Source organism: Ictidomys tridecemlineatus, chromosome 4 (genome assembly GCF_052094955.1).
Source record: "Ictidomys tridecemlineatus isolate mIctTri1 chromosome 4, mIctTri1.hap1, whole genome shotgun sequence".
NCBI classification, from domain to species: domain Eukaryota; kingdom Metazoa; phylum Chordata; class Mammalia; order Rodentia; family Sciuridae; genus Ictidomys; species Ictidomys tridecemlineatus.
This window is the reverse complement of record NC_135480.1, coordinates 173,611,577-173,636,844: the sequence shown is the minus strand read 5'-3', so window position 1 is coordinate 173,636,844 and position 25,268 is coordinate 173,611,577. Positions and strand designations below refer to the sequence as shown.

The following is a 25,268-nucleotide window of genomic DNA, read 5'->3' as shown; positions in this document are numbered from 1 at the left end:
ATTTGTACAACTGGTGGACAATAGGCAATATCAACATTGAAAATACACACACCCTTTGATCTGTCAATTCAACCCTTAGGAATTTCTCCTACATCTGTACTCACTGCTGTGATAAGACTTCTTCTACACATGAGGTTCGTGTCAGCATTATTTTGTTGAACAAAAGATTTCAAGTAATGAAATATCCAAGAACACAAAATTAAAGATAAATTGTGTTTTGTTCCACCAAAGAACACTATGTAGGCAATAAAGAAAATTTAAAAAGAAAATGTATTCATGTTGCTAAACAAAAAACAACAAAAGGGAAAAACAATGTCTATGGTATGTTTCCAGGTATGAAGAAAAATATATCAATTTACTCATGCTTCCTAGGCTAAATTAATTCTGGAATTTTTACTGTGTATGTGTATGCCTACTTTTAAAAAAAATTGATCTTAGTGACTGCATAAAATAAATGTCTAGGCCCTCCTTCAAAAGGCCTCATTCCTGCTCTTTCAGTCTTTCCCCACATTTGTTCTCCCATGAACATAGCTGCACCTCTTCTAGAGAGAGACTGCATTTCTTACCTCCAAATGAACTCTATGGATCATTCCTTAGTTTCTACATTTGTTGGTAAGTTTCTCTCCCACCATGAGCAGTCCTTTACTCCACAATTTGCACTTTTAAACCGAACTCCAACTACTCAATAGCTCTCTCTAAAGACCATGACATCATTATGATTTTCCAGTGACCCAACAGCCTATTGCAATGATCGTGATTATTGTTAGGATTTCTGTCTTCCAAAATATGATGTTTGTGACTGGAGCCCCACAAATGAGTTTAAATCTACTTATCCTAAAATAATTGTTGACTCTTGCTTTATATGAATTAATCATATTTTTGAAAATGTATGTGTGAGTCTCTTGAGACCAGGCAGGGAGAACACAACTACACAACTCAAATGTCTTTGTACCCTTGACACTGCCCAACGTAGGGTTGAACATACTGAAAGCTCACCATGCGTGCTGGGTGAGCTGGATGCTGTGGGGAAAGACAAAAAGACAAATTAGCTTCTCCAAAGATTTTGAGCCTAAGGATTTCCTGGCTTGGATCACTGTCATTAAGGCAAACCTCTCAGTAAAATTCAGAAGTGCTGGGTTATTAGAGGCATATTACACTATCCACAGAGACCAAGAAGGTAATACAAATGTCTAAATAAATAGGGCATAGGAGTGATAGGACCTGGGGCTGAATGGAAGACACTTGTCCTCCCTTAAAGATTCCAAAATCAGTTATGGACTCCAGGCAAACAATACATTCAACCATGATCAGCAAGCAGGTTGTGACACATAGATGGAAGTGGCCATTAACCCATCCATCTCTGCAGGCTTTCATCTCCCTGAGCAGGGAGGATGCTATAACCTGTGCAAAAACAGCTCTTGAACACCCAGCCATGGACAGAGTTCCAGAAGCAAGCCACATTAATGTGTCTGCATGGAAGGTGATGTTTACAATCCCTCCACCCTACATACACACACACACACACACACACACACACACACACATACATACACCCAAGGGCCTCCCTTCCTTCCTCCCACAATGTCATTTAAAGATACAGCCAACCCTGCCTTTCATCAGCCATGGTCTCCTCTCCTTGCACTTCTGATTTCTTGTCACCCATTGCCAGAAATATCAAAGCTCTCCATTTGCAAGCCATAACCACTCGCTGACATCCCTAAACTCCTGTGCACTTCTCAGTTATATTTCCAGGGAAGTGGGGAGTTGGTGAAGTTCCTCCATCCCAGCCACACTTCCTCCACTCTTCCTGCCCTTCCCTGAGTCACAAAAGCATTCAGTTTTCTTAGGACAGGTGACCAAACAGTTGTTGTAAAAGGAGTGAGCCGAGCCAGCAGCCTGTTGTGGGAAATGGAGAATGAAGAGAAAGTGGGAAATAGACATGTGCATGTGGCACCTCTAGACGCAGGCTCTGCAACCTTCACAGAGGAGCAGACATCTTCTCCTACAGACTGAACCACCACATGAGCCTCCCTTGTGAAACAGGAGGGCTTTGTGATGCAGTCTGCAGCCTGGTTCTGTCCTCTGTGAGGCGGACATGACAAGGGTGAAGCACTGGGAGTCATTTGGCACTAGACCCCTGAATGCCTAGTTGTGGAGATGGTTGGTCTCCTCATGTTAATGAAGTTTAGGCCATGTTGAGCCTTACATCTGATCTGTGGGACACTGGATATCCTTTATATACCTATGGTTCTCTTTTCATCCTTATCCTAATTATCTGGCAAATTAGACGGAGTTACTATGGATTGAAGCGCAAACCTACAAGGAGCTGCTGCCGGGTAGGGAAACACTGTCACCACAATTGAGCTAGTTTAAGCCTCAGATAAGCTTTCAAGTTTTCATTGTTTCTCCGTATTAAATCTCCCCCCACCCCATTTTTATACCATACTTTCAGTTACCTTTGTATATTGTTTTTGTTCTGAGAATCTATTTAATTCCTCACCAGCTCTCCCTCCAATGCAATGAAAAGCCTCAAGACCCTCCCTATTTGGCTTGAGTTGAGAAATAGATGCTATAAAGTCTATCCCACTAGATCTCAAGACTTCCCAATATGGGGGATTTTTCTGGTTGGTTAGTTTTGTAAAGCAGAAGTCCTTGGGTCATTAGAAATGCTCACCCTTTAATCCATTCCACTTTTTTCCTGTGTCATCCCAAGCTCTCTGTAGAACTTGTCATGAGGACAGGAGGATGAAGAATGCAGAATCTTGAAGTGAATCAGAAGGGTGAAGCAGAAAAGGGAAATGTTAGGGTGGAAAAAGGTGGAGTATGGTAAAGGAAATGTAGGAGAGTGTATAAAATGCACAGCTATAGAGAAAGGGAATGGGAAATATGAGTTTTTGTCTCATTTTGGGCATGAAAAAGAAAATGGCATCCTAGTCTCACATTCTCATGCTTTTTGTCTTCAAGCATCATCGAAAAGTCAGGCAAAGGAATAAATATGCAGCGTCAAGAGGTAAAGTCCCAAACTCTCATTTGACTCCCACTGTGGGCTAGCTTCCTATATAGTATCTGTCGCTCTACCCCTGGTGCCAGGATCCAGGTTGTTCTAATCTTGAAGACTCCAATTTCCCCCAAATTGATGACTTTCACAGAGGACTTCCATGGGTGGGAAATCTGAACATGGGAATGTTCGAAAATTCACTACCTTATGACCCTGAGAATAAATAATTGAAGAAGTAAGGCAGATGTCCTTAACTGTCATTTATTAGTTTTATGACCTTATAGGAATTATAATTATAATTATCTCAGTCTTATCCATTAAATAGGCTGATGATCCCCTCTCACTCACATTGTGATTGTGAATATCATATGACATTAGGTAAGGGATATCATGTTGTAAATGGTGATTCTGTACATAAACATATCTTGGAGCACTGACCTTATGTTTTTAGTTTCCTCTTGCTGAGTCAAAGGTCTTAAAATTGAGCTTCCTATAGGAGGCCCCTGAAACAATCCTATACCATATAACACTGTGTCCTGGTTCCTCAGTTAGGAGACCTTCCCAAGAGGAAGCTGAGGAGCCTCAGGAGCTGCTCTCTTTCATGAAAAGGTGATCTCTTGCTCTTTGCAGTCTTTCAACCCCCCATCTGCCCTATGAGTTCTTAGCTAGGCCTGGGGCAGGGATGAGGAGAGGGATAATGGCTGGTTAGGAGACATGCATGGTTGGGACTAGTTTATTGGTTGAGAAAGTTGCTATGGCAGTAAAGAGTCCAGATGTCTCAGGAGGGAAGAGGCAGTCACCTAATTTTTCTCTGTGCTAGGGTCACAGCAGTTGTACAACTCAGGATTTGACTGGTGCATAATTCATAAAAGGCACGACATGGGATTGCACTCAGCCATGACACAAATTATCCCATCAAGAGAATGAATAATGAAGTCATCATTGTCTTACTCTCTTACATTTATACCCTTTCAAGGGCAACTCCTGGGTCTTGCTGGACCCTGCTGACATTACCTCCTCTGGTCTGTCTTCAGGGAAGACAGTTCCCGGGATGCCTCATACAGGAGCCTATCATCTTATTTTCTCCTTAAAATTTCAAGAGAATAATATCCAAAGATGCTGGGTATAGCAGCAGGGTATAGCATCCCATAGTTCTCAGAATGACGAGTTTCCATAAGGACCTCATTTTCCACAGTATAGACCCAGCTCTTGTAGGACTCAGGGATGAGGTAGAAATCCCCAGCCACACTTTTGCAAAGAGGCAGATGTCACTCTATCCTTAACGGTTGCCATGTTTTCCTTCCCAGCCAGGGATGGCTTCCCCAGAAGGAAAGTGTGCGGCAGCTTCTGTGTGCAGATCCCTACTGCCAAACCTGCAATGGTGTGGCTCTGGAGATTGACCAATTGCTGGAGGGTGAGAATAACCAGATCCCCTCTACTTTACTGGGATCATCATGGGGCTCTTCTTGCCTAGAGGTGTTGTCCATGTCAAGTATGTCTTTTGAGCAGAATCTGGAGCTCCATTCCCAGCACTCCAGAGATTCTTCAGTGGCATCTGTAACTCCAACACTAAGCCAACTAATAGAACACAAATGCTTAACCCAGACAGTTTCCCAGAAAAATGATGGCATCAAAATCCAAGAATACTGGGCCGATCACCTCAAGTTAGAGCAGGAATTTCAACTGGCAGATAGGCCAGTGGGCCCAGAGACTATGGCTTCTTCAAGGCTTGAGGAATCTATAGTTACAGTGAATGAACAGGAGATTATGCAGAACAACACTTACCTTGACCGGGAGGACCAAGTTCGTCACCACTTGAAGCCCAAGGTTTCTTTAGTATCACCGAATTCAGAGATCACTAACCTGGCCCATCCTATGGCCTTAGAAATGGAGTCAGTTCTCCCCGCTCACCTGCCTTTACTCAATCCTAAAACTCTGAGGTTTCTTGAGGTACATGTAAAAAAATGGATGCATTTCCAGAGGTGGGGGCTCCCCAGGCGTGTCGAAGACTCCCTCAGGCAGCTTATGCCAGACCCAACATTGTTTTACCGATCTGAAAAAAACCCACAGGTTTCCTCCATGACTTCTCAGGTTATTATTGACAAAATTAAAACCATTTCCCACCAGACATGGGGTTCATTTGTGGCCGGACAGCCCATTCAGTCTATCTGGGTTTCTGAATGGTCTGATGTAAATCCAGAACATAGACGCCACTGTCAGCAAATTCAAAACTATAATGTACTAACCCTACCCTCTCCTGCCCTTCATGTACTAAATGACCTCTATTCACTGCATGGGGAACAGGATAATGACTCACAGTGCAATTTGCAGCAGAAATACAACCAGCTCTTCTGTGGCCTCCCTACTCTGCACAGTGAGTCCCTGATTGCTACTTTCTTGAACTCTAAAAGTCTCCCCAGGAACAAGAATGTGCCCAAGTCCCCCTTGAATGGTCCTCTTCTTTTCAATGAGCTCCATCCCCTGCTGTCCAATACTCCACCTGAGTCAGCCCCAGCCTCACCCCTAGCCTTACTCCCAGCCTCACCCCCAGCCTCACCCCCAACCTCCTCAAATTGCATGTCTCCCTCTAAGAATCAAGTCAGTGTCCCATTTCTGACTACAGCTGAGTGTAAAGCCTTGGAATGGCACTTGCTGCAGAGGCAACTCCAGCTTCAGTGGGGCCTGCCAGCAGTCTTCCAGAGATCTCAGCATGCTCCAGGTCCCAAGCAGTATGAATCATGTGACAAAATCCAACCCCCTGAGACCATGAAGACCTCCTGTCCAGGAAAGTCTTTCTCAGTCCTCACCAGGGAACTGCTCTTCTTCCCAGAGCATGCCCGCAGGCTGCTGGAATTCCATCTCCAGAAGCAGTTGATTCACCATCGCTGGGGCCTGCCCCCAAAGATTCAACAGTCCATCCAGTTGCTCCTTTCCTCCACTGACCAGCAGACCCTGTCCTGGAGCAGCACAGCCCTACGCAGGGTGAGCATGCCCCCGCTTGCAACCCTAGACGACAATGAGGCTGGTGTCCTATTCTCACCCATGGTAGCCCAAATGCCCACCCCCATGCCACACTTGTTTGCCCAGGCCAAGGAAATATTGCAGAGCCACATCGACTCCAAATGTGGACAGATCCACCAGGGCCAGATCCCTGCCTGTGTATTCAGCTCCTGGGAATGCAGAATTCCTGGAGGCCTGGCAGTGGCTCCCTTCCCTTGCATTCCACAAAGCCAGCACCCAGAACTGCAGGCAGCAAGTGAACCTGACCCACAGCCCAAAGTTATGCCCTGGATGCCAGTGGCCCTTGATCAGCAGCAGCAGCAGGCCTTACCAAGTGCTGACATTGAACACCCTAAGCTGCCCCGAGTCCTGTCTGAGACAGCCATTGAGAAACTGGAAACCATGCTGCGGCACAAGTATCTGGTCTTCCTGTCAGGCCTGCCTGCTCTGTACTGTGTGGCCCTCTCTAGGGCCATGGTCCCGGCAAAATCTAGCCAACCTGTAATCACAGAGATGGTGTCTGGGCCTGTGGAAATCCCAGAGGAGCCTCCGAAAATCCCAGAGGAGCCTCCAACTCCTCCACTGACTCAGATGATCTCATCTGAAGACCCCTGCAGGAGGCTTGAACCGTGCTTTCAAGATGACGATGAGACTTGGGCAGACAACACAGAGGAGTTCCAGCCTGAAGTTCGGGTGGAAGAAATGACAGAGATGGTAACTCCAAGGAGCCAGACTCTTCCTACTATCCCCTTCTCATCCAAGACACACATCTTCCCCAAACTAAATTTCCACCTTAGGAAAAAGGTCATAGAGATGCAATTGGGAATTCCCATAAGGGCAAGAGAGTCCAGGGAACCAATTGCAGGAGTTGCAGACAACAAATCCACACAGGAGTCTCTTGGGAGTCTAAGCACCCAAGAAAGCACAGTAGTCCAGGAACTGTCCATCACACCAGAGTCTCCTCCTGCCCCAGACTCAGAATGGATCCCCCTTAAAAAACAGCTGGCCACTGAGTTGAAGGCAGTACAGCACAACCTAAAGGCACTTAGTTCCAAACCAGTGCCCCATGGATCACCCCCCCGGGCTTCCAAGATCTCACAACTCAATGCGAACATGACCCAGGCCCAGATACTTTGCGTTCAGGTGGAGGCCAGTGTGAACAACCCCATCCTGGAGGAACCCTGGAGCCCTGAGCTCCAAAGTCCTGACAAGATCAAGGACTCAGCCCAAGTCCTGGCATTGGCAGAAAAGAAAGAGGACCCAGGAAAACCCAAGGCAGCAGGGGACCTTGGAGAAGGGGATGCAGGGCTTGGGGTCTCCTCAATCAGTGAAGAAAGACACCCTGCTGAAGATCAGAGGCCAGAAAGGATGAACAGGACATCCCGAGGCTCCTGGCGATGGAACCAGAGCTTTCTTCTTGAGGATCCCTGTCCACCTAGCCACCAGCATCACCCTCAGCTGCAGTCCCCAGAGCCACCTCCAGTAGTTCCTGGGGGGAAAGAATCTGAGCCTGACAGGCAAGACAGTCCAAGCAAGCCACATGTCATCCCTGAGCCCACAAGGAACCCTAAGAATGCCCAGCCCCTGGTGCCTCGCATTTCCCAGGACAAGTCTTTCCTCCCCCAGAAAATTCAGGGTAAACCTTTGCAGGGCCAAACTCTGCACAGTCAGGTCTTGCAGGGGAAGGCAATGCCAGCCCATTCTCACAAGAAGCCCATCGTTCCAGAGACTGACTTGAGAAATAAAATAAAATCCTTTCTGCACTGCATTAGCCCTGAGAAGAAAGGCAAAGGGCACGTAGAGTCCATGTTCTCCAAAGCTGGGAAAGTGTCCAAAACCAGAAAAGAAAATGTTGAAAAGAGCCTCGTTCCAGCCAAAAGCCCCACGGGGAGAACTAAGACAGAGAAGCCAAGTGGGCACCCCAAGGCCTGTTCAGCCTCCCCTAAGAAGTCAGTGGGCCTGACCTTCTTAGATGCCAAGGCCCGTTCAGCCTCCCCTGAGAAGCCAGCAGGCCTGACCTTCTTAGATGCCAAGGCCCGTTCAGCCTCCCCTAAGAAGCCAGCGGGTCTGACCTTCTTAGATGCCAAGGCCCGTTCAGCCTCCCCTGAGAAGCCAGTAGGCCCAGCTGCCTTAAATGGTCCCCATTCCCCAGACAGTAAGCTCCGGCTACGCTCCCGACAGCATGGCTCTGCCTCAACCCAGGGCCATCCCCGCCACTGCCCTCGGCACTGTCCTCGAGTGGCTGGTGCCTCCCATCCAGGGAGCCCTCAGCTCTGAAACATCATCCTGCTCCAGAGAACTCTCAAAGCAATGAGGAAGTGTTTCGAGGCTCCCCAACCCGGGCATTCCTTGAAGAGCGCTATTTTCATTTCCATTGATGAACAGGTGTAGCAGAGCACCACCTGAAATACACTCTATATCTCTAAGCGGAGTTGTCTGTCTCTTTGTCTTCATTATACTTTGTTAAAAGGTGGCATGAAGAGGGCTAGGAAGTCCTTCCTGTGTCGGAAAGGAGTTTTCAGCCACATTTCAGAAGGGACACTATTGCACTGCTCCCTATCAGGGACTTGAATAAGGCATATTGAAGGTAAAGGTTGGGCTTAAATTCCGATAATTTACCATCCACATTTACCTCACTATTTTAGATAGAGGATAGTGGAAAGAATAATTCTGAATTGTCCTAAATTTAATTACAAAGTCCAGAGGGTGGTATGAAGAAGATAGGAGATTAATCAGTTACTAGCTGCAGATGGAATCAACAAAAGGACCATTAGTGTTGACTTAAAATCCCATCGCCACCATGTTCTGTTTACATATAAACTTTCTGAACTCCATCCCCAACCAATCCAGACAATATTTCTTATACATTTTCCTCCTATCCCAAAACATTGCCTAATTCCCATTATTGTGCCCTTATTATCCATAGCAAAAGTAGGTTACGGTGCTTTCTTTTCCCACAGTTTATTAAAAATACATTTGGCTTGGGGCTGGTAACGCGCTCGCCTGGCAAGCACAGGGCGCTGGGTTCGATCCTCAGCACCACAAAAAAATAAAATAAAGATGTTGTGTCCACTGAAAACTAAAAAATATTTTTAAAAATTCTCTCTCTCTCTCTCTCTCTCTCTCTCTCTTAAAAATAAAAAAAAATATGTTTGGCTCCAGTTTAGTGGACATTTTCCAACCTAGTTCTGCTGCTGGAATTTGTGAAAACTTGTCCCAGGAACTCATTCTTTATTTTTCTGGCTAGTATCTGTAATGGCTTGATAAGCCCTTTTATTTCAGAGATCTCTTGGTCTCTCTAGTGTTTTGGTTTAACTGTGTCTAGTGCATAAGGATACTTATATTAGTTTCATCCAAGGTCTAGACAAAGCACTACATAATGTGATGAATTCTATGAGTTATGAAGCCCTGACTCAGGAGGAAGTACTCAGATGATGAGAAGGAACTGTCACAATAAAATGACCTTAAGAAGTATCTTGTATTCAAAAATTAAATATTTAAGTACTTATTTCATGTTAGGTGCTACTACAAACACAACATTGGAACAGACATAGCCCTGCCACGTGGAGCTCCTGATCTCATATCATGTGATAGACACATGACCAAATTGTTTACTCAATATATACACTTGGAAACCAAATATTCATCTCAAACTATACAAAAATGAACTCCTGAAATCTGCTCCACATCCACCCACTCACACACATCAAACCCTCTGATCATATTTTCCACATCAGTTAATGGCAGTTCCATATCTCCAGTTGTTCAGATCATGTACAGTGGAATGTAACATCCATAAGTTTTCCCCTTAACAGTCCACATCCAACCCATCAATACATTCTTATTGTCCCTACCTTCAAAAATGTATCCAGACTATGACTTACCACATCCTCTAGTGTATCAAAACTGAAGCAGCAGCATCCTGAGACCATACCCTAAACAGTCTATCCTCAACACAGAAACATGATGTCCCCAAAGAGAATCCTGTCTTCATGAGAGAAAGAGAGATAACCATAATACGAGGTTAGATCACCAAGGCAGTGAATGTAAATGAAGGAGAGATCTAAGAACTGGGTCGTGGGATACTTTTACTTTAAGAAGTTGGAAAACATAGGAAGAACCAGTAAGAAGAAACTGAAAAGCAATAGCCCTTGAGGTAGCAGAAAAACCAAGAGTGTGGTACACTGGAAGCCAAAAGATGACATCTTTCAAAGACAAAGTGATTGACTGCATGGAAAGCCAAAGAAGAGGAGGACCATCAGATCTAGCCACAAAGAGATTATGACTTTTGAAAAATAGCCTCATGTACATGATGCAGATGAAGACATGGCTGGAGGGGATTCAAGACAGAATGGAATGAGAGCAACTGGTGACAGCAAACAATTCTTTCAAGAGGTTTGGTCAAAATAAGATGCATAAATATGAGGCAATAGCACCAAGAAGATATGCTCCAAAAGTTTGCACAAATTAATATTGAATGTTTATGGAAAAGATGCAATTAAGGGGGATAAATTAATGATGTAGGAGAACAAGGGAAGAGTTGCTGAAACCATGAATGAGTGGGAGAAATGAAGGAATGGGAGCAAGTCCCCAGGAGGGGCCAGCTTTGGCTAAAGTACAGACACTTTGCTTATGTAAACACAAAGAACATAGTATTAATGAGAGAGCAGTTAGTGGATCAGAAGAATGAAGATTTCTTCCACAATTAATTAGAGCATGGACAAAGACCCAGAGGGGTGAATAAGAAATCTAGGAAAGGACCACAAGGGTGAGAGCTATACAGAGAGTCAAAGCCAAAAAACTGGAGGTATAGAGGGATTCTGAAAGTTACCACAGAAAATTTCAATTGGGGTTTAAGTTATTGGTCCCAGTATGAGAGCCCAAGCGGACACCAAAAAGTGGTTGAAGTTGCAGATTATGTGTGTGAAGCAGGTGCTCTTGCAACACTGGAGGAACAGGACAGATCCCAGAGAAAACACCAAATGCATCAAACCTGCACAACAGCAAGGGGCTAATAAAAAAAGAAAAGGGGCATGTGGCATCCTAGTGCTCAACAAGGGACCAGAGAGGATTGGGTGTGAGAGGAGAAAGCTGGGAAGCAAGAAGGCAATAAGCTGCCCTGAGTAGATAAGATAGACCTATATTAGCCACCTAATGTCCCTCAGAAGGTGGCACTTCTACATTCTCCTTCCACTTACCACAAGAGATGTCAAGAGCTTGAGAAAGAAAAGAAAATGCTGGACTTTCTTATCATGTGGTTTGAGGGACAGGGCATGCCCCTCATTCCTAAGGAAATCCAGAATCATTCAGCATCCTGTCAAACCAGGAGGAAGTTGTGGCAGGACTTGCTTCCTCTAATAGACCACACAGATTAGCACAATGTGTCTACTGTGACAGGATGCAGCACCCCAGATGGGAAGAAGCATGAATGAGTCCCTCCTCTGAATGGTGACTCTGTGCCTAAAAGGATGGAGGCCCAGACCCTAACTGGCCCCCAGGGAAGGAGGCACAAGGCCCAGGCCTGCTGAGCCAACACTCTGCAGGTGTTTTCCTGAAGCACCCCCAGAGATCAAAGAAGGCCTTGGGACAGGCACATCCTCCCTGCCTGGTGGGAGTACAGAGGGACACAGAGATAGGACACTAAGGAAAGCCCAGAATGAATGGAATTCACTCAGAAGGGTCACAGTGGCATCAGGTGGGAAGCCGGGTTAGTGTGCACACATCCTGGCTTAGGGTGGAGAAGGCCCTTCCCAGGGCCCCCCACAGGCTCCTACCTGCCTTATGCCCATGTTGCTGAACAAAGCCCCATAACAAAGAGCTGAAGGAAGAATTGAGCTTCAACTGAGACCTCTGGATCCTGAGTTCTCAACAAAGCCAAGATCTGAGAGAATAGGAGCAGTCTGAGAGCCACACAGTATGCTGATGGAGGATGAAGCCTGCTATCTCATAACCCTAGCACAACACCACCCTTTACCTCTCCCTCAACTCAAGAGAGGAGAAATCAGAAGACGCATACATTCAAGAATTTGCTACTCCAGATTTAGGGGTAGATGCTAGGAATGCATCAGTGCTTGGGAACTTTGGGGTTCACCTCTACCACATTGTGATATGGTGAATGGCCTGACCTTCTAGAACCCTTTCCTTAGGCCCTCCAGAAGTCATTTCAGAACTGTCTGGAAGGAATCTCAAGCAAGGGACCACTAGCACAGGGAGGACAGTGGCCTCTCCACAATATCATTTCTGTTCAAGACTGGGTCAAAACCAACAGGGAGTATTAAAAAGGCTGCTTGGCTTTTTTGCCAGCTCACTGAAGCCCAGGCAGGAAGGGCAAGAACACAGGATGAGCACAAGAATAAACCCCCTGGAGATGCTGCTTCCTGCACCCTGGGGAGGCCTTTGGACCTCTGCTTCTCTATCATCCAACCAAAACTTAATACTTTGCCTGGACTCTGGAACCCATGGCTTAGGACAGCCCTGTCATAGGAGGAAGAACAAGAATGGTTCCTGTGTCCACTGCAAGAAGAGGAGAGATGGGGGGACAACCTTGAGTTCAATGAGGACATGAGAAGTAAGCATAACACAGGCACGTAGGGTGCTGGGGACACAAAGTGCCAGATCCTCACCAGGTCTAACTGGGTTTGCAGGGGACTGTGCATTCCCAAACCCACAGACAGAGAGGCCAGGACCCTGAATACTTGGTTGGGATAAAAGCATGGGGAGAAGGACTGGCCAGAGAAAGATGCTGTTTCCAGAAGGATGGGTGGGTGCTGCCAACAGGCCCCCTTCCCTTCCACGTGCCCCTCCTTCACTGTAACTTCTCTGGATCCAGGACCAGGCAAGGAGCACACTGGGGGATTTCCAGAGTGTATCACTTCCAAGGTCAGGCCCCCTACAGAGGCCACAGGGGCAGGCCCCTGGGCAGGCAGCCTGACCATGGGAATCCAGACAGTGGGAAGGGAAGCCATTGCTTGCGGTAAACAGTGCTGGCAGCTGGGGTGTGTCAGGCAAAGGGGGGGCTGGAGAGGGGCAGACAGAGAAGTGAGAAGACAGAGGAGATCACACACACACAGAGACAGAGAGACAGACATTCAGCCACACAGGTACATACGAGAAAAGACGCAAGGTTACCCTTGCCACTCAGAAAAATTTTCAGAGCACACACAAACACCTGTAGGAAACATACCTACATTAACCCATGAACACCCTGAGTCAGACATGCCCCAGTAGACATACGCCCCAAAACTCACAGACTCAAAAACACGTTTGCACACATAACTGACACAGCCCCTCGCACAAACCCACAGACAAGTGCGATCCAAACCCATTCTGCAGACTCCTCCCTAAGCTTCAAGGCCACTGCTGAGCAGGCCTGTCTCTCCCTCCTCTGACCTCTGGTTTCTATTTCTGTCCTATTTCTTGTCCTTTGATTCACATGCATACCACTGGGCTCAATAGCTGGGCTGTGTGCTCTTAAAGAACTGTCTCCCTCAGGAAGTGTGTCCCCTGCCCTCTTCAGCAGCCCATCCTTCACCTACAGAGGGTCCCCAATGTAATGCTGGATCCATGCCTGCAGGGTCCTGAGCCCCAGACTTGACATGGCAGGCATGAGGGAACAACAAACCAGACAGACACATTCAGTCTAGTTACCCTCAGGGAACCCTCAAGAACCAGGTCCTGGGTACCCAGGAAGACACTCCTGACACAGGGCATGACCAACTGTGTATCTCTTTCCCACACTTTAATTAATGTGAGCCACAATCCCATCCTATGCCCCTACCTCTAAATCAACTCCAACCCCATTCCCAGAGACAACTTCAGGGGAAACCCTTAATATAACCCACATAGAAAGGTAATACTGCTGGGTGTTAAGTGAACATGTTTACATGGCCAAATGAGTTTGATGTAGAAAACTGTGGTGTTCCCTTTCCCCAGGATCAGGGCACTTATCTGCCCTAGTTGGATAACTATGGGGACACTGGTTCGCCTAAGTCCCTTTCCAGACTCTCTTAGAAATTTAAGACTGCTCTCCATCATAAAACTGAACTCCTGGCCAATCTTAATCCCAATCCTAAATGCAAGCAGTGCCCTACTCCAACCCTAACACAATCTTAATCCAAGGCACACTAGCTCTTACCAACCAGAATCACAAACCCAATCCTGAATCCCATTTCCACATCACCAGGCTCCCAGCTCTGTGCTCACCACTGTCCAACTCCAGTCTGCAACCACAACATCCCTGCTGTTCTAAGCACAAGCCTAACTCTAGCCCTAACCCTGGGTGGTGACACATTGGGTAATGTATGTCTCCACTCTGGGCACATCGATGTCACACCCATAGTAAGGGTTGTGTCATTTGTAACCTCAGGGTCTTGGTGGTTCTTTCAGGACCAACAGCCCAGTCCATGGGGCATCTTGTTCCTGGAGGGCTCAGTGCTCTGCTGGGAACCCAGGAGCACCAAAGCACCCAGGCCCTTTGACCCTTGTTGGATACACAGGCTCATGGGGCCCTGCCCACCCCAAATCATGTTCCAAGATTTGCCAAGTCTCTTAGCTGAAATTCTGGCCATAGGCCTCCTTGCTTGCCAAGCTGGGAGCATCTGCTGCCCTGGAAGCCCCCAGCAGGCGGGAGCAGGCTGGCCTGGGGCTGAGGGGAATGTGGCCCTCCCCAATGTGGGAATTTCCAGACTCTTTCAACTTTCACACCTAAACTGTCTACCACAGAAGTGGCCCAGGTGCCTGTCCTAAACAGGTAGAGGGCCTGCTGATACTGAGGCTGAGGGAGGCTCAAATAAACACAATTCCTCTCCCCACTTCCAGGGTCTCCATCTGGTCATAAGGCATATCAGTCCACACTCACTATCAGGGTAGAGCTGACACCATCCCCACGTGCCTCCCCTTTCCTTCACCCCCAGGATTTTGGGTTGGATCTGGAATATCTCCGCAAGACTCATGTGTTGAAGTCTTAGTTATTTTGCCCCAGCAGGGAAAAGGTGACTAACACCACCAGGGACCAGTCATCAAATAGTATCTGGCTTTGCTTAGGAGCTCATCAAACCAAAACCTTCACCCTCAGGACTAGAACTCTTGGTGGACATTCACATTTCCCATGTGCAGCCATCCAAGTCTTTGTGTACCTTCCCCTATACCTACATACAGCCCGGCCTGAAGAGAAAAAGAGGCCTGGGTTCTGGGCTATAGACTCCAAACTGCCACACCCAGGATAAGATTCACATGGTGCCAAAGGGTGGGACAAGCCAGGCCAGCAGCTGTGGGCAGAGGAATGACTGGGTGAGTAGCCAAGGATCCTAGAGAGCACTTTGGGTCCCCCAAAGCCTTGGGATCCCAGAGAAGGGTCACAACTCCTCTTATCACCTCATTCCTCCTCCTGGGCACTGTATCTATACCTGGATTCACTCCCTGCCTCTCATGCCCCCAGGTCTTCCACAGACCAGGGAGGGACAGAGACTTGCCATCTCCTTGCTCTCAAGGCAGCTATTTTCTGCCCTGGGTTTTTGTCCAGCCAGGTTTCCACCTCCAGCAAAGCCCCTGCTGTTTGCCTCCTTTCTCTTAGGGATCCTAATTTAGGTTCTAAGCCTCAGGAGCAAGAAGGGAGGACCCAATATCTCCAGAATGCAATGTCTCTCTGAGGCTGCTCTACCTCTGCAGGCTCAAGTTCAGAGGTAGAGGCTTTGGGTCTATCCTAGGAAGATCTTCCTCTGAATTTAGGAAAGACGGGTGAGTATGGGACCTGATGGAGCTGTGGATACATCTGACACAAATATGAAGCCACCTCATAATGGCATAAATAAAGACAAGAGGACAACAAGTTTCTTGGGTGAGAGAGACAGACAGAGATCCTGGGGTTTCAGGAAAAGATACAGCACAATCCCCTTCATTCTTTCTTTCACTCCACTTTTTCTATACACTCAGCCAGGTTAGAAAGTCTCCCCCCTCAAGAGAGGTAGGGGAGACATCTCTCTAGCTTCCTTTTCCCCAAACCAACTTTGTTCCCTCCTACCAGCTCTGTGCCCATCTGGAGTGTGGGCTGGGAGCAGAATTGGCCCAGGTAGCTTTCTCAGCCCCACCCTCACCAAATGCTTGGACAACTTACAGATTCTTTGGCTCCGTTTTTAGATTCTATTTAAGATGGTCTAGGGTACTGACTCTGATTCTGTATTTTTAACTAGCTCCCCAGGTGATTGTGAACTGCAGCCAAATTTGGAAGCACCGATATGATTCTGTTATCTATTTGTCTCCTACCCTCATCTAGGCCCATGCTATCCTGACTTTTTAGAAAACTTCACACATAGACCACTCAGTACTACCTAAATTATTTCCTCAAAGGCAGTTGGGGGTGGGTGGGAATGAGGAGATGGGAATTTAAAACTTGATGGTGTCAGGATCTGCCTTCAGACCAGGTAAAAGATCCATGAAACCTTATCTCTTTGTTAACGCCCAGTCATGTTCCAGGAATGCCAGCCTCTTTCCAGCAAGGGCACTTCTGTTACAAAACCTAAGATTCATGGGCTCAATTATTTATCATTTAGGTCATTCAAATCTCATCCCCTCTCACCTGTGAACCTAGGGTAAACCACCACCCCTTCACATTCATTCCAAAAGTATCCCCATCTCCAACCTCTCCACATCCCATCCTCCCCCAAAGCAATACCCCTATTGTGGGTCCAATATTTTTGTCACTACTATGTCCCTGACCACTTCTGTCCTAACTGCATCTGTCCTAGTCCTCATTCCCTCTCCAACACCATATGGTTTCCCTGCCCCTTCATAAGCCATCCTTTCATAAAACTGTTTTTGGTAAGACTGGGAATGAAGAAAAAAAAATACTGGTGATGAGGAACCTGCTGTTAGGTTTAGTACTCTGGACACCAGATGGGCTTTCCAGTTCTGACTTGGGGGTCACAACTCTGAGGTCTTGATTCAGTTTTAAACATAGATTCTAAATTATGACCCAATATTTCTCATACAGTGTACATCCAGATAAATTCCAAGTGGATAAAAGATTTTAAATGTTAAAAACTAAACTACAGGAGCTCGGCATGGTGGCGCATGCCTGTAATCCCTGAGGCTTTCGAGGCTAAGGCAGGAGGATCAAGAGTTCGAAGACAGCCTCAGCAAAAGCAAGGCACAAAGCAACTCAATAAGACCCTGTCTCTAAATAAAATACAAAAAAAAAAAAAATAGGTCTGGGGATATGGCTCAGTGCCAGAGTGCCAAAAAATAAAACTAAACTACAGGAGTGACATGATGTAAAACAGCAGGGTAAGAAGCTCCAAGGATTTGTCCCTCCAGGAAAGCAACTTCGGAGGTGGAAAGAGTGATTGACATCAACCATCTCAGAACTCTGGAACCTGATTGGGCATTTGTAACAGCAGCAGGAGTACTTGATAAAGGAAGAAGCTGATGGTCTTTAATAAGAGAGCATAATGCATGAACTTCCTCCCAGACAACACTGTGGGGATAGCATCCCACACTCCTAGAGTGGCTGGCTAGAGGCAGAGAGGGCAATGGGAACCTCATCCCTGCCCCCAATTTGGGTCTATATATTTTAGTCAGTATGGTAGTTCCCAAAGAGACAGGTTTGCCTTGGTTTCAGCCTTTTGAGGTGTAGTAACTTCCCCAACAACATATATCAGAAGATTTAAAACTACAGAAATGTTTTTATATGTGTTGCAAGGGGATGGTGAGAAACCCTTCATAGGTCACTAACTGACCAGAAATTCTAAACAGAAACTTCAGTGACCCCTCACATCAAACAATGCACATTTTGGCCAGGCACAGTGGCACATACCTGTAATCCCAGTGGCTCGGGAAGCTGAGACTGAGAACTCGGGAAGCGAGTTCAAAGCCAGCCTCAGCAAAAGCAAGGTACTAAGCAACTCACTGAGACCCAGTCACTAAATAAAATACAAAATAGGACTGGAGATGTGGCTCAGTGTTGGAAGTGCCCCTGAGTTCAGTCCCCAGTATTCCATGCCCCCCAAAAAAAGAATGCACATTTTGCAAAATAAGTCATGAAAAGTCACAAATGGATGGCATAGTTCTCAACCGGCAAATATCAGCAACATCTAAGGAATGGAAAAATTATTTCCAAAGATTATCCTACATTATAATATTCATATTTTCCAGTTCTCACCAAAACATTACAAAGAAACAAGGAAGTATGGCCTATTCACAGTTAAAAATAATTTGCCATAAACCATCCCCAAGGAAGCTCAAACACTGGGAATAGTAAATGAAAATTTTAACTGTCTTAAATAAACTCAAATAGCTGAAGGAAACTTTAAGCAAATAACTAAAGGAAATATGGAAAACAGGATGTGAAAAAAAAATTTAGACTATCAAGAAAAAGAACCCAAATAGAAATTTTAGAGCTGAAAATACAGCTCCAAATTATGAAAAAAAAAAACCCAAATAGAAATTTTGGAGCTGAAAATAAATTTCACTGAAGTGAAAAAGATCACTTAGGAGCATTCAACAGCAGGTTTGAGCAGGCAAAAGAAATGATCAGCATACCTGAAGATAAGACAACCGAAATGATCAAGCCTGAGAAATGGAAAGAAAAAAAGATTAAAAAAAACATATATATATATATCATCATGGGAGGCCTAGATGAAAAAAAGAAAAAACAGGATGGAAAAAGTTTTTGAAGAAATAATGTCTGAAAACATCCCAAATCTAATAAAAAAAAATATATATATATATATACATTTCCATGAAGCTCACAAACTCTAAATAGGATAAGCAGGATCTCAATGAGATCCACACAAAGACATACTAGAGTCAAAACTCAAGCCAAAAAAATAATAATAATAATTTCAAAAGCAAGAGAGAAGTGACTCATTATGTACAAGGGATTATCACTAATTTTGTTTTCAGTGCTGGGGATTGAACCCAGGGATTTCCCACTGGCTAAGCAAGTGCTCTTCCACTGAGTTACATCCCCAGCTCATTTTTCAGTAGGATTAACAGCAGATTTTCAGAAATCATGGAGGCCAGAAGGCAATGGAATGGTATACAAAGTCCTAAAAGAAAAAAAATAATTTTTAAATAAGCATTCTATTTCCATCAAAACTATCTTTCAAAAATTTAAGGAGAGGGGCTCGGGTTATAGCTCAGTGGTAGGTAGAGCATTTGCCTAGCATGTGTGAAGTACTGGTTTTGATCCTCAGCACCTCATAAAAATAAATAAATAAAACAAAAGTATTGTGTCCATCCTCAACTAAAAAAATAAAAATAAAGAATTAAGAAAAAAACAAGCAAAATGAGTGAGTTTGTTACTAGTAGATTTGACTATAAGAAATGCTAAAGGGAGCCAGGCATGGTGGTGTAATCCCAGCAGCTCTGGAGCCTGAGGCAGGAGGATCTAGAGTTCAAAGCCAGCCTCAGCAAAAGCAAGACGCTAAGCAACTCAGTGAGACTCTGTCTCTAAATAAAATACAAAATAGGGCTGGGGATGTGACACAGTGGTTGAGTGCCCCTGAGTTCAATGCCTGGTGTCCCCCCTGCCAAAAAAAAAAAAAGCAAAAGAAATGCTAAAGGGAATCCTTCATGGTGAAACAAAAGGGATACTAAAATAGTAATTCACAGGCTTACAAAAAAAAAAAAACAAAGATCCCTGGTAAAAGTAATTTCATAAGGAAATATAAAGTTAGTGTTATTGCAATTTTGGTTTGTGATTCTTTTTTTCCTACATAATGTTAAAAGGAAAATGCATAAAACAATAATTATAAATCTATGTTAGTGGGCACACAATATATCAAGATGTAATCTATCACAGTAATATAAAGGAGAATAGACGAAGATGAACAGGAGTAGAGTGCTTATATACATTTGAAACTAAGTTGGTATTATTCAAACTAATCTAGATTGTTTTAGGTTTAAGATGTTAATTGTAATAACCAAGGCAACCACTACGAAAATAACTACAAAATATACAGAAAAGGAATGCAGAAGATAATCACAATGGTATGCTACAAAAAGATGAACTAAATACCAAAAAAGGCAGTAATAGAGGAATTAAGGAACAAAAAGCATATCAGATGTGCAGAAAACAATATCTAAATGACAGAAATAAAGTCTTCCTTATAAGTAATTAATTAAATCCTCCAATTAAAAGGCATATATATTGCAAAATGTGATTCAGCTGTATGCTACCTACTCACTTTAGATATAAAGACACAACGACACCTTGAGTAATGACACACACCTGTAATCCAGGCGACTCAGGAGGTTGAGGAAGGAGGACCATGAGTTCAAATCCAGCCTCAGCAATTTAGTGAAGTCCTATCTCAAAATAAAAATAAAAGAGGCTAGGGATTAGCTCAGTGGTAAAATGTGTCTGGGTTCAATCCCCAGAACAAAGAGAGAGAAAGAGACACAGCATGGAAATAAAAGGATGCAAACAGTGTCCAAAAGAGAGCTGAGGTGGCTATATAATTGACAGACAAAATAGATTTTTAGTTCAAAAAGTTTACAAGAGACAAAGATAGACATCATATATTTTTTAAAAGGTCTGATACAGCAAGAAGATACAACAGTTATAAATGCTGAATTGCAGAGCTCCACAACACTACAAGCAAAAGTTGACAGAACTGAAAGGAGAAATTGGCAGTTCTTCAATAATAGCTTTAGAACCCATTTTTAATAGTGGATAAAACAACCTGATAAAAGATTAATAAGAGGCCATGCACGGTGGTACACACCTGTAATCCTAGCAGCTTGGGAGACTGGGGCAGGGTGGTCGCAAATTCAAGGCCAGCCTTAGCAATTTAGTGATGGCCTAAGCAACTTATTGAAACCCTGTCTCAAAAAAAAAAAAAATTTAAAGGTGGGGGGGGCTAGGGATGTGGCTCAGTGATTAAGCACCCTGGGTTCAATCCCCAATACCAAAAAAATCAATAAGCAAACAGAGAATTTGAACAACACTATAAACTGATTAGACCTAACAGGCATAATGAGAAGATTCTGCCCAACAACAAAGGAGTACACTTTCTTCTCAAGTGAACATGAAACATTCTACAGAACAGAACACCGTTACACCAAAAACCAAGTCTTAATGAAGTTTAAGACTGAAATCATACAAAGTTATCTTTTCCAATCGCAATGGAAAGAAACTGGAAGTCCTTACAGATGTAAAACTAGAAAGCTCAGATATTCTGAAATTAAACAACATGCTTTTAGACAACCAAAGAATCAATGAAGAAAGCACAAGGGAAATTAGAAAGTAACTTGAGGCAAATAAAAACATAATATACCAAGCCATATATGATGCAGGGAAAGCAGTACTAAGAGGGAAATTTATGGTTGTAAGTGCCTGCGTTAAAGCAGAAGGATCTCTAGAGGATGTAGCTCAGCAGGCCCTAGGCTCAATACCCAGTATAAAAAAGATTCAAGGGCTGGGGATGTGGCTCAAGCGGTAGCGCGCTGGCATGCGTGCGGCCCGGGTTTGATCCTCAGCACCACATACAAACAAAGATGTTGTGTCCACCGAAAACTAAAAAAATAAATATTAAAAAATTCTCTCTCTTTCTCTCTCTTTTAAAATAAATAAATAAATAAAAAGATTCAAATTATTAAAATCAAAAATAAAAGTAAGACATTACTATCAATTTGTCATAACAAAAAGGATTATAAGAGAATAGTATGAACAACTGTATTCCAACAATTTGGAGACCCTGGATGAAATGAATAAATTCACAAAACTCAAAAAGACATCTGAACAGATCTATAACCAGTAAGAAGATTAAATCAGTAATAAAAAGAATCCCAGTAAAGAAAAAAACTCAGGAACATGCTTTCACTCATGAAATCTACCAAAAATGTCAAGAATTAATTAATCAATCAATCAGTTTAATTAATTAAATAATTAACTAATCTTTCTCAGACTCTTCTAAAAAAGTTGAAAAAGAGCTAACATTTCCTAACCCATTCTATGAGGTCAACATTATCTAGACAAAGATATACAAAGTCACTACAAGTAAAACTACAGACCAATATCCCTTGCAAATATAAACACAAAAACCCTCAACAGAATATTAGAAAAGCAAATTCAGTAACATATTAAAACAATTATATACCATGAGCAGGGGACATCTATTCCCAGAATACAAGCGTAGTTTAACATACAAGAATCAGCCAATTTAATATATCACATTAATAGATCAAAGGATCTATTAATGTGATATTTGATCATCTCAGTTAATACAGAAAATACATTTGACAAAATCCAATACCCTTTCATGATTTAAAAAAATATATTCAATATACTAGAAATAGAGGGGAACGTTTTCAACATGATGAAGGCAATAATTGAAAAACCCATAGCTAATGTTATACTCAGTGGGGAAATCCAGGTACAGTGATGCACAGTAATCCCAGCAACTCAGGAGGCTGAGGCAGGAGGATCACAAGTTCAAAGCCAGCCTCAGCAACTTAATGAGGCCCTAAGCAACTTAGTGAGACCCTGTCTCAAAATAAAAAATAAAAGGGCTGGGGATGTGTGGTAAAGCACCTCTAGGTTCAATCCCCAGTACCAAAGAAAAAAAGAAAAAGAATATATATATATAGATATATAGATTTAGATATAGATATAAATATAGATATATACACACATACATATATATATATATATATAAATGTATATGTACTTATATATACATACTTACATATATACAAATGTGTGTGTGTGTATACACATTTCCTTGAAATTCCATATAAATTTTAGGATGGATTTTACTTTTTGATAGAGAATGCATTGAATCTGTGAATCACTCTGGAGAGTATTATCATTTTAGTAATATTAAATCTTCTAAGCCATGAATAGGGGTATCTTTTCATTTATTTAGAAAGCCAAATCTTTAAAAAGAACAATGTTTTTGAATTAATATTTCCTGGTTTCAAAACTTCTTACAAAACTACAATAATTAAAATAGTAATGGCAGTACCATAAGGATAGATATATAGACAGATGCAATGAATAAACCCTCACACATATGGTCAGTTATTTTCAACAAGGGTACCAAAACCACTTAATTGGGAAAGGACAGTCTTTTTCAACAAAAGGTGCTGGAAAACTGGATATCCACATGTTAAAAAAGTTGAACCCTAAGCCAGGAGTGAGGGTACACACCTCTAATCCCATATAACAGGGAGGTTAAAATAGGAGGATTGCAAGTTTGAGGCCAGCATCAGCAACTTAGGAACTAGGAGAAACCCTGTCTCAAAATGAAATTTTAAAAGGAGGACTAGGGCTGTAGCTCTGTGGTAGAGTGCTTGCCTCATAGGTGTGAGGCCGCAGGTTTGATCCTCAGCACAAGAAAGAAAGAAAAAGAAAGAAATATTTTTAAAATATTTTAAAACAATTTTAAAAATGGGAGGAGATGCTGGGGACGTAGCTCAGTGGTAGTGTTTGCCTAGCCCTGGATTCAATCCCTAGTACACACAAACACATGCATACACCCATGCACAGTGAAATTTGACTCTTATCTTACACTATACACACAAAAAAAAATTCATTCAGTATGGATAAAAGATCTAAATGTAAGAACTGAAACTCTAAAATTCTTAGAATAAAATCACCATGAGCCTTGATTTGATGATGATTTTTTTTTAAACACAACACCAAAAGCACAGGTAATGGCTGGGGGTGGATTGGGGGTGAGTGGGGGTAAATTGAACTTCATTGAAATTTTTAATTTTCCTGACTCAAAGGACACTATCAACAAAATGAAAAGACAACCCATAGAATGGGAGATTATGTTTGCAAGTCGTGTGTCTGATAAAGGCCTATTATCAGATTTGCTTAAAGGAGAGAGAGTGTGGAGTCTAGAGCACCAGAGAGAGCCGTGAGGAAGCCACCAAAGTGCCCAGAAGAGCCGTGGCAAGGCTTGCACCAAGTCAATATCTGAAAATAAGAGGAGGCCCTCATGGATTCCACCGATATTATGAAGGTCGAGTCAGGCAGCTTGGGAACTGTTTGGCTGTGTGGTTTTAATCCAGGCATACTAGTGAGGCTGAGCGCCAGGAGAGGGCTCAGCCAGCTTTCAGGAAGGAAAAGGAGGGGTGATGAGGGAAGTGAAAGTGTCAGACTGCATAAATAGGCAGAAGGCCAGTCCCAGCCCACACAGAGACCCCCCAACTTTCAGCTGCCCATCTTGCCTACAGCTCTCGCCTCATATTCACACTCAGCCATAGCCATGGCTCAGACACTGGCTCTGAGCCTCCTTATCCTGGTCCTGGCCCTCTGCGTCCCCTGGACCCAAGGTACCAAGGAGGGAGGAGTCTTAGCTGGGGGAAAGGGGCTGGAGACATGTAGGTAATAGCTTTTAAGCAGCCCCTATGTCCCTGTGAACCCCATTCTGCAGGCAGTGATGGAGGGGCTCAGGACTGCTGCCTAAAGTACAGCCAAAGGAAGATTCCCTACAAGGTTGTTCGCGGCTACCGGAAGCAGGAAGCAAGCTTAGGCTGCCCCATCCCAGCTATCCTGTGAGTGGCACAAGGGGGTGGCTACAGGCTGATGGTTGAGCGGGGCGGTATGGTGGGCAAAGCTAAGAAGGCTTACTAACCTCCAACCCCAAGGTTCTTGCCCCAGAAGCGCTCCCAGCCAGAGCTCTGCGGAGACCCCAAGGAGGCCTGGGTGCAGCAGCTGATGAAGCGTCTAGACAAGCCACCAGCCCCCCGGAAAGAAGGCCAGGGCTGTAGGAAGGACAGGGAGACCCAGAAGCCTGGAAAGAAGAGAAAGGGCTCCAAAGGCTGCAAGAGGTGAGAAAGCAGAAGGGATGATGGGGGAGGTGAAGGGGAGCCTCGGTCAGCCCCTCACAAGCTTCTTCTGCCCCCCAGAACTGAAGAGCCACGGACCCCCAAAGGGCCTTAGCTCAGTGACCAGCCTGGAGCCCAGGAGACCCCCACCAGCCTCATCAGGGCTTGAAGACCCAACCCAAGGGGCAAGAAGGGGACTATAAGCAAGGAAGGACTCAGGAGCCCCAGAGCAGCCACCCCATGCAGCCCTTGTCACACCCCCTTCTGCTGCTTCAGCCAACCCATCTGTATTCCCATCCCTACCTTGCATGGCTGAGTTGCCCATGCTGGGCCAGGCCCAGAGAGACAGAGGAAGGAGACAGCAGGACTGTCCCCTCTGGGAGGTTACCCAGGATCCAAGACCTGACCCTGCTCCCCATTACATCCCACCTCTTCCTTTTAAATGTGATTTATGCTTAACCAAATAAAAAGCTGTTGCAGCCGCCCACCCAAA

General features: G+C 44.3%; 2 protein-coding genes across 2 annotated transcripts; both read left to right on the top strand.

Annotated features, from left to right (window-relative positions):
* The first annotated feature begins 1,481 nt into the window (after positions 1 to 1,481).
* Spata31f1 (SPATA31 subfamily F member 1) lies at positions 1,482 to 8,384 on the top strand. Its single transcript, XM_078047770.1, has 4 exons — positions 1,482 to 2,336; positions 2,965 to 3,010; positions 3,547 to 3,607; positions 4,306 to 8,384. The coding sequence occupies exons 1-4, from the start codon at positions 2,193 to 2,195 to the stop codon at positions 8,273 to 8,275; spliced, it is 4,221 nt and encodes a 1,406-aa protein (XP_077903896.1). The 5' UTR covers positions 1,482 to 2,192; the 3' UTR covers positions 8,276 to 8,384.
* Positions 8,385 to 24,122: 15,738 nt separating this feature from the next.
* Ccl21 (C-C motif chemokine ligand 21) lies at positions 24,123 to 25,268 on the top strand. The gene is made up of 4 exons (XM_005326228.4): positions 24,123 to 24,280; positions 24,382 to 24,502; positions 24,596 to 24,778; positions 24,857 to 25,268. The coding sequence occupies exons 1-4, from the start codon at positions 24,214 to 24,216 to the stop codon at positions 24,888 to 24,890; spliced, it is 405 nt and encodes a 134-aa protein (XP_005326285.2). The 5' UTR covers positions 24,123 to 24,213; the 3' UTR covers positions 24,891 to 25,268.

Bases quoted from the DNA above. Each gene is read 5' to 3' on its own strand.
- Spata31f1 (XM_078047770.1), top strand. From the start codon at position 2,193: ATGTTGAGCCTTACATCTGATCTGTGGGACACTGGATATCCTTTATAT. The intron at 2,337-2,964 runs GTAGGGAAACAC...TTTGTCTTCAAG, and splicing joins CTACAAGGAGCTGCTGCCGG to CATCATCGAAAAGTCAGGCA. The intron at 3,608-4,305 runs GTGATCTCTTGC...TTTCCTTCCCAG, and splicing joins CTGCTCTCTTTCATGAAAAG to CCAGGGATGGCTTCCCCAGA.
- Ccl21 (XM_005326228.4), top strand. From the start codon at position 24,214: ATGGCTCAGACACTGGCTCTGAGCCTCCTTATCCTGGTCCTGGCCCTC. The intron at 24,503-24,595 runs GTGAGTGGCACA...TCCAACCCCAAG, and splicing joins TGCCCCATCCCAGCTATCCT to GTTCTTGCCCCAGAAGCGCT. The intron at 24,779-24,856 runs GTGAGAAAGCAG...TCTGCCCCCCAG, and splicing joins GGCTCCAAAGGCTGCAAGAG to AACTGAAGAGCCACGGACCC.